At 40.3% G+C, this 15,623-nt stretch overlaps 1 protein-coding gene across 4 annotated transcripts in view; it reads right to left on the minus strand.

Moving 5' to 3' along the window:
- The window catches only part of DPP6 (dipeptidyl peptidase like 6), a 587,128-nt gene that overhangs the window by 152,587 nt on the left and 418,918 nt on the right, over positions 1-15,623 (minus strand). For all 4 annotated transcript variants that reach the window (XM_075419777.1, XM_075419779.1, XM_075419776.1 and 1 more), the window contains exons 4-5: positions 9,440-9,534; positions 6,660-6,734 (exon numbers count right to left, since the gene is read on the minus strand). In XM_075419777.1, coding sequence (XP_075275892.1) covers positions 6,660-6,734; positions 9,440-9,534 — 170 coding nt within the window. The remainder of the gene's footprint in view (positions 1-6,659; positions 6,735-9,439; positions 9,535-15,623) is intronic.

Consider the following 15,623-nt stretch of genomic DNA (forward strand, 5'->3'; position numbering starts at 1 on the left):
TGAAAAGAGCTTGGCCCCATCCTCCTGACACCCACCCTTCAGATATTTGTAAGGATATATTAGATCCCCTCGCAGCTTTCTCTTCTTCAGGCTGAACAAGCCCAGTTCCCTCAACCTCTCCTCGTAGGGGAGATGTTCCAGTCCCCTCATCATCCTCGTAGCCCTCCACTGGACTCTCTCCAGTAGCTCTTCATCTTTCTTGAATTGGGGAGCCCAGAACTGGACACAGTACTCTAGATGAGGCCTCACTAGGGCAGTGTAGAGGGGAAGGAGAACCTCCCTCGTCCTGCTGGCCACACTCTTCTTGATGCACCCCAGGATCCCTTTGGCTTTCTTGGCAGCCAGGGCACACTGCTGGCTCATGGTTAACCTGTCGTCCACCAGGACACCCAGGTCCCTCTCCGCAGAGCTGCTCCCAGCAGGTCCACCCCAAGCCTGTACTGGTGCATGAGGTTGTTCCTCCCCAGGTGCAGGACCCTGCACTTGCCTTTGTTGAACCTCATCAGGTTCCTCTCTGCCCAACTTTCCAGCCTATCCAGGTCATGCTGAATGGCAGCACAGCCTTCTGGTGTATCTACCACACCTCCCAGTTTGGTGTCGTCAGCAAACTTGCTGAGGGTACATTCTAACTCTTCATCCAGGTCGTTGATGAAGAAGTTGAACAAGACTGGGCCCAGTACTGACCCCTGAGGGACACCACTTGTTACCAGCCTCCAACTAGACTCAGCACCGCTGATGACAACCCTCTGAGTTCTGCCATTCAGCCAGTTCTCTATCCACTTCACTGACCACTCATCCAGCCCACACTTCCTCAGCTTCCCTAGGAGGATATCATGGGAGACTGTGTCGAAAGCCTTGCTGAAGTCAAGGTAGACAACATCCACGGCTCTCCCTTCGTCTACCCAGCCAGTCATGTCATCATAGAAAGCTATTAGATTGGTCAGGCATGATTTCCCCTTGGTGAATCCATGCTGACTACTCCTGATAACCTTCTTTTCCTCCACTTGCTTGATGATGGCCTCCAGGATAAGCTGCTCCATCACCTTTCCCGGAATGGAGGTGAGGCTGACTGGCCTGTAGTTCCCTGGGTCCTCCTTCTTGCCCTTTTTGAAGATTGGAGTGACATTGGCCTTTCTCCAGTCCTCGGGCACCTCTCCTGTCCTCCAGGACCTCTCAAAGATGATGGAGAGTGGCTCAGCAATGACTTCCATGGGAAGCAACTGAAATTGTTGTTTTCATGGAACAGACCCAAGATATAGCAAATCATCAGATTTGATGAGTGGCTGGTCTATGCGGCTCCACTAATTCATTAATAACTTGTCTTCTGTTCATTATGGAACCACTGAACGACTACAGTCCTCAGGTGAACTGAGAAAAGAGTTCTTTTGCTTGAAGATAGACACACATGCACAGATCTAATAACAGAAAAACATTTTAAGTACTATGAACTCTACATTGTTAGGACTGGTATTTTTCTTATTTTTATGTAGGAAGTGAAACTACAATAATTTATCCTAATAACAGGTAACTAATTCTCATAAGTTAACAAAGTTACAATGCTTTAGGTTTGAAAATGCTGGGAAGTGAGTTTTAGCCACCAGCCCTTGATAATAGCCAACTCTGCCCTTAAATTGTGCAGCTTTCTATTAGAGAAGGAGTCCTTCTGGTTTATGAGCAACAAAGATTCAAAACTGCATTCATACGAAAAAAAAGATATGAAAACTATAAACATAAGCTTTTTCCCTCAGAATGCTCCACTCAGCAATTCTACTGGTTTACAATAAACACCAAAAATTAAAGAAGTCACTAAACCAAGTACCATTATTTCACAGTACATATGTTCTTACAGTGCTCACCTGACATAGTGTAATCACTATCCATTTTCATTGCTCCTGAAAACAACATTGGGTAGGAATGAAAAAAGTAAATTTGAAATATATTTACTGCTACAGAAAGAAAACAGGTTTATGCAAATCTATTTCTAGTACTGGTAAATCCATTCCAATTAAGTAATAAATATTGTAGCTACAATATTAGCAGTATTATTGATGATAGTTATGAAAGTGTCTAATTTTCAGAGGCATATTTATCATAATAATAGTTCTCACCTAGCTCAAAAAGATGTTATGAGGATTCGTTAATATTTATACCCATTAGTGTTTTGGAAATAACAAGCTTTATATTATTTTAATTTTTACATGACTAATTAAAGCAATATGAGGTTGTAACTGAAGCCTAAACAAAACCTGTTCATTCCACATAACAACCAGACTTGGACAAATAGTAAAAAAATAGTAACAACAACAATAATGATATGCTGTTTTCTATAAATAGTGCTTTTTTACTTCATTCATGCTCTAAACACAAAGTTCAGGGTTTGGACTGGGCCTTTCTGAGGTCTCTTTTGTCCCACCACTCCTGTGAGGTCTATTGCAACAGGGAGAGAGAAAAGAAATACTAAACTCACAACATAAACTACTCGAAAAAAATAGTTGGGCCTGCTCTAATTACAATGATGATTAATTCTTTGCAGCTTTCAGCGTTATAAAAATGCATTCCTTTAGCTGCAAAATAGGTAACAGCATCTGTTGTATCAGCTATAATATTCTCTAAGCCCTAATTGTTGTTCAGAAGTCTTAGCAGTTTGGTCCATATTAATCAGCCAGGGTTTCCTTTGTGTAATTGCTCTTAACTAGCTCAAACATAGTAATGGACTGGTAAATTGGAAATGAAGAACAAATAGCCTTAAGAAGAATCTCAGCCACTTTATTTCCTCTCTTGTGTTACAACGACAGCTATTCATAATAAAGGCAATTAAATATTCTCTATTTAATGTCTCAGCATGTCACTCAAGAAAATCACTTTTATTCTCATTTACTTTCCTCTATTTCTTTTATCACCATTACACAAACTCCACTGGTTAACTCCAACGACCACAGAAAGCTACACAAGCCCGTGGGGTTTGGTCACTTGTCAACATTCTTGCTGCATCAGGCTTGCATTCGCAGAAACGCTACTGAATGTCAGAGGTGGTTTGTTGCTTGGCAGTTTAGGAAATCCCTTTTGGAGACCACAGAGACCCACAAACATAATTCCAGCCCAAACACCAGAAACCTCCATGTGTCCCTGTGGGGCAAGCGTGGAGCTCATCCAGCAATGCTGGTGGAGCCATGCGCTGAGCAAGAGTGGCTTTGACCTGAGAGCACCAGGGACAGCCTCGACCCTCTGCGCCCTTTCTGCTGAGATGCCGTGGCTAAACCTTGATGTGTTTTGGGGTTACTGAACTCTATAGCCAGAGTCCCACACACTTGTTTTGGGGAAGGATGATTTGAAATTAAAGTTTCTCTGGGGGTTTATTTATTCCCTAGTGCTTTCCCAAAACTTCACTCTGTGGTTTCAGCCTCAGGGTGGACCTTGCTCTAGTGTAAAGAAATAAAAAACAAACAACAAAAAAATTGAAAGAGCATTTTAAAGACAAAGAAGCCTGGTGCCTTCCCTATGACCTTTCCAGAAAAAGAACAAATCTTCTGTGTTCAAGGTTAGAAAAGCTCCCTATTATCACAAAGCTTACACAGAATATTGCTGCCGGAAAGACTAAACTTCTGTAAACATAAGCACTCCAAAAAAAGCATTTAGAATTAAACCTGACAGCCTGACTAGCCACAATATACCCACGCCAGTCTCACAACCGCCTGCCAAGCTTCCTGGGAGAAATATATTTTAAGAAACATGCTTTAATTCATTATCCTCTAAGATGATGAAGTGATATAACAGGAAAACACACATTAGTTGTCTCAATGTTTTTGTAAAATAAGTGTTTGCCAGTTCAGGGCTGTGTTAATCCAATGTGGGTGTCACTGCTGTTACCCAGACCCAACAGTGAGTAGAGATGCTCCTGTGCAAATAAACAGAAAAACCTTAGAAAAAAGCTATTACTGGTGGGAATGACTTTGTAGCATTTTTCTTTAAAGTATTTCACTTCACTGGATTGGCACACTATGCATTTCTATTCTACTTCATTGGAGTGACACACTATGCTTCTCTATTTTGGTGTTTATTCCTAACTGGTATTAAAAATAGAGGTTGAATCCATTCATATTAGAATTCAGATAAATTATTAATTCATATGATGTGAATTGATATTATACATATATGTAAATGCAGCACAACTGTATTGTGTAAAAAAAACGATGAAAAGCTCTACACTCACAATTAAAAGCACATCACACTTTTATATGTCGAAAAACTAAAAGCACATCACACTTTTATATGTCGAAAAATAAAGCAACACTTTCTGACACCTATAAAAAAAGTACACAGTAGTTTCAAGAAGTTTCTTTTTTAAAAGTATTTGTAGAATTAAACATGAAATCAATGCCCTTTGCCAATACATTTCCTGAAATTCCCTTTTGACTTTGCAACAAGGACAACTGCCCAAGGCTTTGCTAGTCAATTTCTTGTGTTGCAGAAAGCAGCATACTTTGACTTTTGTCCAAGAACACAGTTTGAAATGCAGAAAATGTGAAAAGCTAACCAACATGCAATTATGTGTAACCACCGTCTGCATACCAAGTGAGAAGAAAGCTGAATAAGCAATTAAATAGTTATTGCAACTTTAATAAACAAAGAGCCACCCATCATGGCTTAAGGACGTAATGTTCAAGAGTGAATCTTCCTACCCCTCTATTAGTATGCTGCTTCTTCAAAAAAAAATCTTTGTATCCTTTATAACCATGGATCTTAAGGGAAAAAGGAAGGGGCTTAATTTTGTTTTATTGTGCTTTGTTTCAGAAGACTATTTCAGGAACTCTTGCTATCATAATGTCCTGTATGAATACCAGAACAATTTGCAATGCTCTTTTACGCTGATCCTGAAATCTTGCCAAAGGTCATGTTTCCAGCTTGTCACCTTGGGTTTTCCTTTCTGGAAGAAGACATGGTGTGAGGAACAGAGTACCTGGCTGTGTGCTGCTCTCTCTTCTCCAGCCAGGCATCCAACATACCAAAATCCCAATGTTTTGCCTGCACCTCTAAACCACAGATATGGCAAGCACTGAAATGCAGAGAGGAGGATGAGGAGGAAATGCATTCAGCCCATCCCTTTCCGTCTCCATCTTCCTCTTCCTCCATTGCCTGCATCAAGCATTCCTCTGCAGATGGAGCACAAAGTCCAGGCTGCAAAAGTCTCTGTGACTTTGCTTTTTGCAGATACTCTGAACATGCAGCCCTTTTGGTTGGTAAAAGTTGAGAATAAAAAGGGAATTTCTTACTACTGCTTTTTAGGAATGAAATTTTTTCTCTTATTATAATTTTTCTTGTTATAGGAATTTTTCTCTCGTTCTCAGAAGAACTGGGGAAGCCCTCTCTACTTGGGGTTCTTCCAGCTTCCACAATGCATTTGAGCAGTGTCAGCAAAGCGCTTGCACAGCCAAAGGCCAATATCCTCTAAAAGAACTGAATTTTACAAAACACCTCTGGCACACAAGGCAGGGGGCTTTCAGGAAAACGCTTTGCTTGCTCAGTGGCCATTGGGCTGTCTTCCCCGTATTTGGATTTATCTTAACCCTTCCACATCTACCTCAGTCTAGAACTCCAATAAGCTTTGGGTAAGTGAAGTTGCACCAACTATGATTTCCCAGCAAGAAGTCTTTCTGAATTACCCCTCAGGTTTCTGACACACATTGATATGAACTTTGTTCTAACACCAGACATGGTTCTCCTGACTTTTATACCACTGTGAGTCAGGAGTAACTCCAAAGATGACAGCTGAGAAATCAGATGAGCAACAGAGCCACAACCTCTGCTAGCTAAAGGACCAACAAATTTCCTTTGGTTAGCAGCTGAAACTAAATTTATTTTATGGAAGAAGAATTACAGCTACTGGTGAATGAATTATTGTCATTTTGAGGGACTGGTGCAATTTCAGATTATGGAAACAAAATGGTTTATAGATTATCCAAGTAGTACAGCATAGCTATCATTCAAACATTTCAGGTCATATAGCAGCAGAATTTAAAAAGAAAACAAATACTATTCATTCCCAGGAGCTGCTTCCCATGTGTCTGATTCTCTAGTAACCATTTAAAAATGACTCATTATACTTTTCTCTTTTGAAGTTTGGTAGAAAATTCACCCTAATCTAAAATTTAGTAGTAACCTAACGGTGATTTCTTAGGAATGATTTACACCTAAGCCTCTGAAGATAAGGATTTATAATGAAAGTGATAGCTCAACCCTAACTGCAGCACTGGGAATGGTGACACCATAATTAACGTATTATTTCAGTTGTGGGAGACACTGACAGTTGCTTTTTGTTCTTGGGAAGAAATTTATAGTGTGACTGAAAAAGGCACCATGGAAAAAAACTACACAGAAGAGGAAAAGAAATGCTTGTAGCAAAGACATGTCCTTACAATCCCCCCTCCCAAAGACTATAAAATCCTGGCAATGACAGTGTTTCCTTTTCAGTGTAATTTATACCTTTCTCCTCTACTAGATGGCAGTATGACATGCTCTCAGAACAGCTAAGTGAGGGGTTTTCTTTCTTTGTTTCATAACAAGCAATTAATTTAAAAAATCATCTTACTAGCGCAGAAGTGTGTGTATGTGGGGAAGCCTATCACTGGCTGTATATTTTGAAATAGAATCTATTTACTTACTGGTTCAACATTAAAAGCAAAAAGTGCATATTCCCGGTCAGGTGACACTTCATATCGAATAGCCTTTAAGGACACCTAGAAAATAAATCAGACATTGAAATAAATATTTTTCAGTTTTCAAGCCAGTAACATCTAGAACTAATTGTTATGACCATGATGTTATGATTGTTTGTTATTTTGTAATTGTTATGATAATGATGAAGAGTACTGCCAGACTAGGTGTCTTGAAAAATGATACATCACATCTCTTTTGAAAAACCAGAAATGTTACATTGGCACATATATGCTCCCAAAAGAAAAAGTATAACTACATAGAGACTCAGACCAGGCAGCTATCTCAAAAAATCAGTATTTTCCTTACAAACCTACTGCACAGTAGCTGATGGGACAGCTGTGGGTGGCAGGTAGTAGAAAACCCTGATAAATGTCAATTTATTAATTCCCTTTCACTCCCTGCAGTTACTGGCCAAAGTGCTGGAGATAACCAAGAGTAAATACCTGCTGGAACAAATTATTATAAAGAGCCACTACTACCTGTCTCATTTAAGACAACACTGAGGAAAACTATTTCATTTCCCGCAGTTAAAAAAGTCTTTGGGATGCTGTGGTGATACAGCTTTCCAGGTGCACCCTGACCTGGGTTCTGCACAAAGCTGTGCTGTAAGTCTTACTAATGAGAATAGATGCCAGCATATCTCAGACTTGTCAGGAATTACCTTTTCCCTGCTCCATTTATCATTTCTATAGTGCAGACATCCCCTCTCCTTTCCATTGTGTTTCAATACAACACATTGCTGGTGCACCAAGGTCAAAGAGAGATGCCACTAACACACCGCTCATCCACTGTCCTTTAAATCTCACCCCCACACCTAACAAATTACATGCAAGTCCTTGAGAGATTCCTAGGAGCAAACTGGAAGGTGGAATTTGGGCTGCAGAGAAATGCACAGCATTGCACTGGGAGAGTCCTCCCCAAGGCCAACAAGGCTGGAGGTGGTTTGTGGGGAACCCAGGGGACAGCCAAAGGCAGAGGGGGCTGATCAGAGAATCATGGAATGCTTTGGGTTGAAAGGGACCTTCAGAGCCCATCTAGCCCAATCCCCCGCAGTTAGCAGGGACATCTTCAAGTAGATCAGGTTACTCAGATCCCCGTTCAAACTGGCCTTGAATGTTTTCAGGGACGGGTCATCTACCACCTCTCTGAACAACCCAATGTGTTGACAGGCCAGTGTGGATCAGGATGAGGGGGTGCCAGGGGAGAGAAAGAGGCAGCAGTATCAACATGAAGACAGATTTTATTTATTGTCATATTAATAACACAGAGAAAGGAAAACATGACAAGATAGCAAAAGTTTTTTTGACTCAGGGCTGGGAATGAAGAGGACAAAGACAACGTGCCTTGATGAGGTGTAATGGCAGCTCTTGTATTGAAAATTTTTGTATTAATGTGGAGGTGATATTCTGCAAATTTATTTACGGAGAGGGCAGAGGAGCAAGAGTAGAACAGGTAGGTCACGGCATGAAAAAATAGGATGATCTTGTAACACTGTGTTTTTCTTATAAATGGCAAAAGTTAGAAACCAGAGGAACAAACAGAGGTTAAATGGAAGCATTTTGACTTCAATAGACCTTGACATTAAAGGAAGCCAGTCCATTCTTTTACTCTTAGAACTGTAAAGGGGGTTATGCTCTGGTAAAAGAGGATTGTTTATGTGATGTAGCAAAGGTTGAAGGTTAAATGGCAGCATGTGAAGTTTAAGGTTGGGTCCAGCAATAACAATTCAGTGATAAATTCTTTGTCTCATTAAAAAAGAATTAATACTGTATTTGAGATTTGTATGAGTCTCATACCCATGCTGCAAAATAAAATCAACCTGGAATGTGATTTTATAGTTTTCTTGTAGATTTACTTCTAGCTTTCGAGTTTCTAAATCTGTTTTCTGCAGATCTTGGGTCATTAAGATAAGTCTTTGCTAGCCATCCTCTGCTTTTGTAGTTTTGCAATGATACAGTACAATAAAAATGCCTCAAGTTAATTAAAACTTTAGGCAGGTACTGAAGGAGCGACAATTTTACTAGGATGATGTGATTCATATCTCATTGTTGGAGCAAACATAAGCATATTTTACTTCAGAAATTAACTTCTTACAGGAAGTATTGAAAACACTCTGACATTTAATGTACTAACTTCTTCCGCAATGTTGGCTTCATCTACTACAAATACTCTGTATCAGCTGTGGATTTATTTTCTTTTCATTCATTTTAATAGCCACCTACTAACTTCTTTTCCCAATAATTTCCTAGGGTTTCTCTCATATGCAACTCCACTTCCATTCATTAACACTATTCATTAACAAGACTGAAACTACCTTTCAACAACTAGGCAAGAAAAATCAGCAAATCTACAAATTAAAAAATAAGTATTTGCATGGAGGAATGTGGAAAATGCTACCAACAGACAGTAAATTGTATCAATTGTCTTTTCTATTAAGCAAGCAAAGAGGAGAATTATACAACTTTCAATTATATATGATATGCAAGACTAGCTTCAAATATCTATATGATGCTTCTCTGCAGTATGTAAGAAACTGAGCTTGCAGAATAATATCAAAATCTGGAGTTCAATTTCACATTATCAGTCATTGCGTAGCCCGTAGTATTATTGCTGTATTGCTTCTCCTTGACAATACACGAAGTTGAAACCTAAGTCATTTTATGCTTTACTGATCCAACTGCAAGAGAACTCTGAAATTCTGCTACTTGTTACAGAAAATACTTACAATTTTTTTGTTTTCTATTAATATTGTTGAATTGTTAGTTTCGACATTCCTCAGAATCACTGTGCCATTCTGGTTTCTATAAATGAATTCATTATCTGCAAGGAGGAAAAGAAAAGAACATTAAGGAAATCTGAAATTGTCTGTATGTGTAGAACCTAATTACCGGCTTGAACCAAAAGGATTGCTGGAAACTTCCCTCTAAAGAACACAAATTTCATTTTTTTTTTAATGCAGCTGTTGCTGTGATGTTAAAGTATCTTCCAAGTCAGTCATTAAACATGGTTAGTGTTTGTCAGAGGTTTATTCTGCCACACTTTCCCAGAGCTGAATGCAAGAGTGTGACCTGTTTCAAATGTACATACGCAGCTTCCTGTGTTGTCAGTGTACAAAAACACAATGTCAAAAAACATTTCTTACACGTAAAGTTTTCCAAGATCCTCAGTCTCTGTAGGAGTTTAATAAGTCAGATGCCTAGAAAGTCTTTGAAATTTAAACGCAAATCAACTTCTAACAAAGCAGATTCTTGAACCTAACATTATGCAGATCTTCCAACTCTGCCATTTGTCCTGCAAATCAATACCAGAGGAGATGTATGGGAAGAAATTGCCATTTTCACATGGAACAAGACAAATTGGCTTGTTCCTATTGTGCTTTGGGATTACCCCAGCACTCAGGAACTCTGGACGAGGACAAGAATCCCCCGTAGTAGCTGCTGCACAGGTGGGAGGTAGTCTCCAGCTCAAAGCTTGAAATCTACTTGACAGAAAGTCTGGGGTAGACATATGACGGAGACTCCAAATGAGGGAGAAGCCATTCCTGATTGTCTGCCCTCATTGTGGCTACCCCAGGGTGGCTACCGTGGTGCATCCCACAAGTGTTAGGGACATGTGAACAGCTAAAAATAACCTGTGGGTTGTCCAGGGATGAGTAAAAGGTGAGTTTAAATCCTACCGGATTCATAAAAGCACGGACCTAACTCATTGTAACCTCAAACAGATATGCACTGCCCAGCTCGGGTTAACCTGCTGAAGACAACATTGGGGTCAGAGACCCAGTTCTTCTAAAATTTTGGTGTACAGACCTAGCATACTCATTCCTTATCTATGTTTCAGTCTTTTATAATTTCTAAACTGGTGGTGACAATCCTCATCACAGTCATTAACCATCTTTGCAAAATGCTCTAAAAGCGCAGACAAAAAGCTTCTACACTCTATTTATTATCAATAAAAAAATCATGTCCTACCTATCACTGTTTTACATGTAAGCATAGTAAAAAAAAATTCTTTTCTGAGATTGGGATGATTCAGATTCTGTGAGGCCTGGCTGTTTCTGCAATACAGGTAATCCTCTTCAAACAACAAGATTTTAGAGCCTTATGATTCTCAGTGTCCAAATCACAGCAGCAACCCTTAAAACTCACAGGCAAAGTTCTCAAAGCATTACTTTTTTTAATTATGGAATAAATTTTATCAACACCTTCGGTCCTGAACAAAAAATGCAGGATTTGAATTAGATTAAGACTTGCATTTGAGACCAGAATAATGAAGAGAGTTCCTGTTTGGATTTGACAGTATTAAAACTTTGCCACTAGTTCTGGAGTGCTTTTCAAGGGCATGGCATTTTCTGAAGCATGTCTGATTATAATCAGGACTTTAAAATATTGCTTCATACAACTTATGACTGAACAAACAAATATTCTTCAACCTGGAAAAGAAGTGATGGAACAGAATGAGGACAGAAGTCAAAAAAATCATAAGCAGCATTGAGAAGATGAATAATGAATTCTCATTCCCTGCCTTTTCCAAAATAAATACTCCAAGGCACTAAATGACACCAGCCAATGACTGGTTCAACACAAATAAAAGGGATTATTTCTTCAAGCAGAAGGTAAACAAGCTGTGAAGTCACAGTCCCAGAGCAGAGCAAGTGCCAGGATTGCATTTGGGTCCAGACAAGAATTAGAAGCACAGAATAAAAATCCATCACAGATTATGGGCCTTGAGGGCAGATGCTCATCAGAGAGCCCTTGAACCTGAGATTGGAAAGGACTAAAAGCATACCCTGAATGACCACCTTGATAAATTCACACTCTTTTTAAAATCTTCCCTAAGCATTTGCTCTTGTCCCTGGCCAGACACCAGAAGAGATGATCTCTGGGGTCTGATCCAGCACCAACTTCTTTATGACTTCAACTTTCAGCTTCTGTGTCCAGATACTGAAGAAATGCCTTTATGGCGACAATTTAGGAGGTGATACAACAAAAGGTGTTAGTGCTCCCTACACACCTTGCCCATTTACATCCTTAGGCCGTAAAAGCTGAAGCATCATTTGTTATATGAGGAAAGTACACAGTTCAATTTTTTATTTTCAAGTGTTCCAGAAATAACAAGAATAACTAAACTGAGAGGCAGAATATTACCTAATTATCAGACCTTTTGAAAAAGATTACTGATTTAGTAATCACCCTATGTCAACAACACAGAATGTTTTCGAATTACATACTAAGTTCTAGATGGAAAAATCACATTTAAATACGACCAGCAAAGCATTTGAATAATTGTAAGCCTCTCAGGATATTTCCTAATTACAGAAAAAACTGAGTTCAAAATTCAGTCCATAGGTAAAGTAGCTGATTAATCTAATGAGTCTGTGGGGCTGTTTGGTAGCTGTTTCTTGAGCAATGCAGGAACTGATGGAAGTTGCATTACCGCTCATAATGACATTGCAACTAAACTTTTATTGCTCCCTATGCTCCAAAAAAACATAACGCTTTAATAAACTGTGAAACTTCAAGATGATTACATAAAATTTGCTCCGTAGTTGCAAGTAGGAGATGAAAGACTTTCCCATAATTTGTTGAAGTGTAACAAGTTTAAAATCAGGTGTTAATCTGCTGCATGTACTGCTGGCATGAATAAGGAAGAATAAATGAAGCAGCGCTGATTTGTTAGGGCTGTAAATCTTGCTATTATTTTCATTACAAGCTATCAACACAGCATCTGCATTAATGAACAGAAAATTGGTCGCTTAAGAGAAGAAGAAATTGATCTGCATTATATTCCAAGCAAAACTCTGTGAGGTTTAGCTGGTCTGTAAGTCATATTATCTTAGTCCTCAAAAGAATCACTGAATAATATTCTTGGACTTCTGTTTTGAAATGTGTGATTTGTTCCAGTGCAAGAGCATTTATTTAAATGGGACATACCTCAATCAAAAATGAAAAGCAATGCAGCAACCTATGTCTGTAATGGATTCTGTCCAGCGAGCCGATGAGGATTTGCAGCCTGATTTATAGCTGTCACCACAACTGATAAAGGTCATCACTGCATCTCATTTTTTATACCCTCCTTTCTTTGGGGCTGGTGTTCTGTGTAAATGATGCTGAAAATTGTAACTTTCAGGCATAAAGCCATTTATTCCATTATATAATGGATTTCTTCAACAGCAGAGTTCACTTCACCAGCTCCTCCCCCTCTTTCAACTTCCAGGAAATTGTCTGGTTGGCAGAATATGTTTTGTGTCTGTGAGTGTAGACACAGCTATGTGGTCACGCTTACGAAAGTGACTGATTACCAAAAGCAGTGGTTACCAGAAATAACAGAGCTGTACAGAGTCAGCGGAGAGGAATGGGGGAGCCTGGGCAGGAATTTTTAAAAACCTGCAGAGTAAAACAGGTGAAATCAGGAAACCCAAGACCAATAATGTATTTACAGTGTCAGAATTTCCCAGCTTCTTTGTACACATCTTTCTTAAATTCGGTCATGAAATATGCGCACAGAAAAAATGGATCTAGTGACAGGGAGCTCGCATCCCTTGCAGTTGCTGAGTCCTTGCCAGGAACCTCACACAAGAGGGTTTGCTCAGCCTGGCAGTTCTACCCGCTGGCCTCTTGTTTAGGGTGAAACACGACAAAATACTGGGATTTCGCTTAAGAGAATAATGCATTATGCATTATGGCCCCAAAGTAGGCTCTGCCTTTTCAGGCATGCTACCTGGCCAACCCTTCTCAAGGTTTTACCATCAGAAAAAACATGATGTGTCTGGAAATCTGCCCACTGGTGCTGCCATGACATTGAACCTGGAACTAGCAGTTGCAACCCAGCAGAAAGACCATGAGGCTGTCACTGGTATCATTGGAGGACCCCAAATCATGAGCTCAATATGAAGAGGCAGCCAAAACAGCCAACAAGATGCTGGACACCATCAAGAGAGTAAGACAGCATAGATCATTTGCCATGATATTAAACAAAGAAGTACAAAAATTCATGGACAACTGATAAACTGGCAGAGATTAAAGGAAATAGGCAGGATATCATCCCTAATGCAGGGCTGCCTCATCATGGACCCCTAAAAGGGGCCAGGCTCAAGTCCAACACGGCATCAGCTATTACCATGATTAGAGACCTGACACTGGGCTAGAGGAGGACTTGCCTGAGCCAACACCACTTCTTTTTACATCACTACGTGTCAAACTGGACACCAGATTATCACTGTGGACAAGAATGTCTGGGACAATTCTACCTCTAGGAAGACGTAAATTAGAATGCTGGTGGTGCAAAGAAGCTGAAAGAATTACATCCAGCCACAGGAACACAGATTTGCATTAGCGTCAGTGCTCATGAATTTATGGCTGTACAGCTTCTCTGATGAGACTAAATAAGTGCACACTATCAGAGATGAGAGACTGGCTTATAAGAGAATAGCAGGACCAGCATGCTTTTGAGAAGAAATTTCATTATTTGTCAGAGATTACAGAAAGCAGAGCTATGTGATAAAATATGGGAAGAAATAAGAATTTAAATCCAGCTCTAAAAAATATTTTTAATAAAATTGTAACGTTCTATCAGTTTTGCAAATGATGAATGAAAAGCAGGGAAAAAAAAAGGTATAAAATTCACATGCAGCAAGTCAAAGGTAACAGTCACTGACAGGCAGAAGGTAGCATCAGGATTGTTAGGACAGGTCCAGCCATTTAGAGCCACAGACTTACAGGAAAAGGCAACTTCTCAAGTCCTGTAGTTTCAGAACAACAGACATGAAAGATAATTGAATGAGTCTCACTCAGATGAAAGTCAGCATCGGGGGAATTATCATTCTCAATCCTTAAGATTAAGGGAGATTAGTGAATAAAGGAAATTTAAGTCCTGCAGTTGTTCAGAGCCATTTCAGATAAATGAGCCTCCAGATACCAGCATGACCAGCAAGGCTGGCAAACAAATTATGCTTTGTCAAGAGAGCAGATGGCCGCAGGCCCTGCAGGAACAAGCCCACATCGCTCCCCGGGGATTGATGGCACATTTGCACGGGGCCACTTGCGCCACTGGGATGGAGCTCTGCACTGGCACAGCGAATGTCACGGGGCCACCAGGAGAGGACTGGGCACTTGACTGGTGCTTCTCATCCCTGCTGAGGGGGAAGGTCCTTGCTAGACCTCACCTTGGGCGTGACCCATGGCAGCTGGCAGGCAGATTGCTTCTGATGGGCTTTGCAGTGGGGTTAGAAATCCTGAAAGTGTCCTCTGAGCTTTCCAGGAGTGAAAACACTGCATCCTGTTCAACTTGATGAAACTGATTACTGCAGCTGGAAACTAGTCAAGAGCCTGATGTTATCAACCCCTCTATTCCAAAAAAGAAAAGCTGTTGTGGAGTTTTTAATGACCCAAAGCAGTCAGGACTTTAGAATTTGATCTTAAATCTGAAGGACAAGCCTTCCCCCAGCCCTGCAGCCCTGCCCGGGGCTGCACTTAGCACTTAGCCAGGCTAAGCCCCTCCTTTGCTGACGCAACAGCAGCACCTGAACCAGCTGAGGGTTTCTTGGACTTCTCCCAGCAAAGCATCGATTGGACACAACTGGTTAGCACTTACTGTCTAACAAGATAATGGGCAGGAAGGTTGCAGCAGTAGGATAGGTATTTTCTCAGACAAAATTGATGTTTTCAGACTGGCAACAGTATGCACTACAGTCATATTCATTCGGAAAAATACTTGAGTGTGAGGCAGTGGAGTTAAAATTTAAAAAATTATTTCTGCTTGTTTAGCATCCCAACAAGTTCTCTGAAGGGCCAGGTGAGTCCCAGCACAGTGGATGGAGACCAGAACCTAGGAAGGGAGTGGACATGCCCCTTGGGTGGGCTTGGGAATCTTACAGCCCTCACCCCTAGCCCACACACACTAGGGCCAAAGAG

The sequence above is a fragment of the Opisthocomus hoazin genome, chromosome 4 (assembly GCF_030867145.1).
Source record: "Opisthocomus hoazin isolate bOpiHoa1 chromosome 4, bOpiHoa1.hap1, whole genome shotgun sequence".
Taxonomy (NCBI): Eukaryota; Metazoa; Chordata; class Aves; order Opisthocomiformes; family Opisthocomidae; genus Opisthocomus; species Opisthocomus hoazin.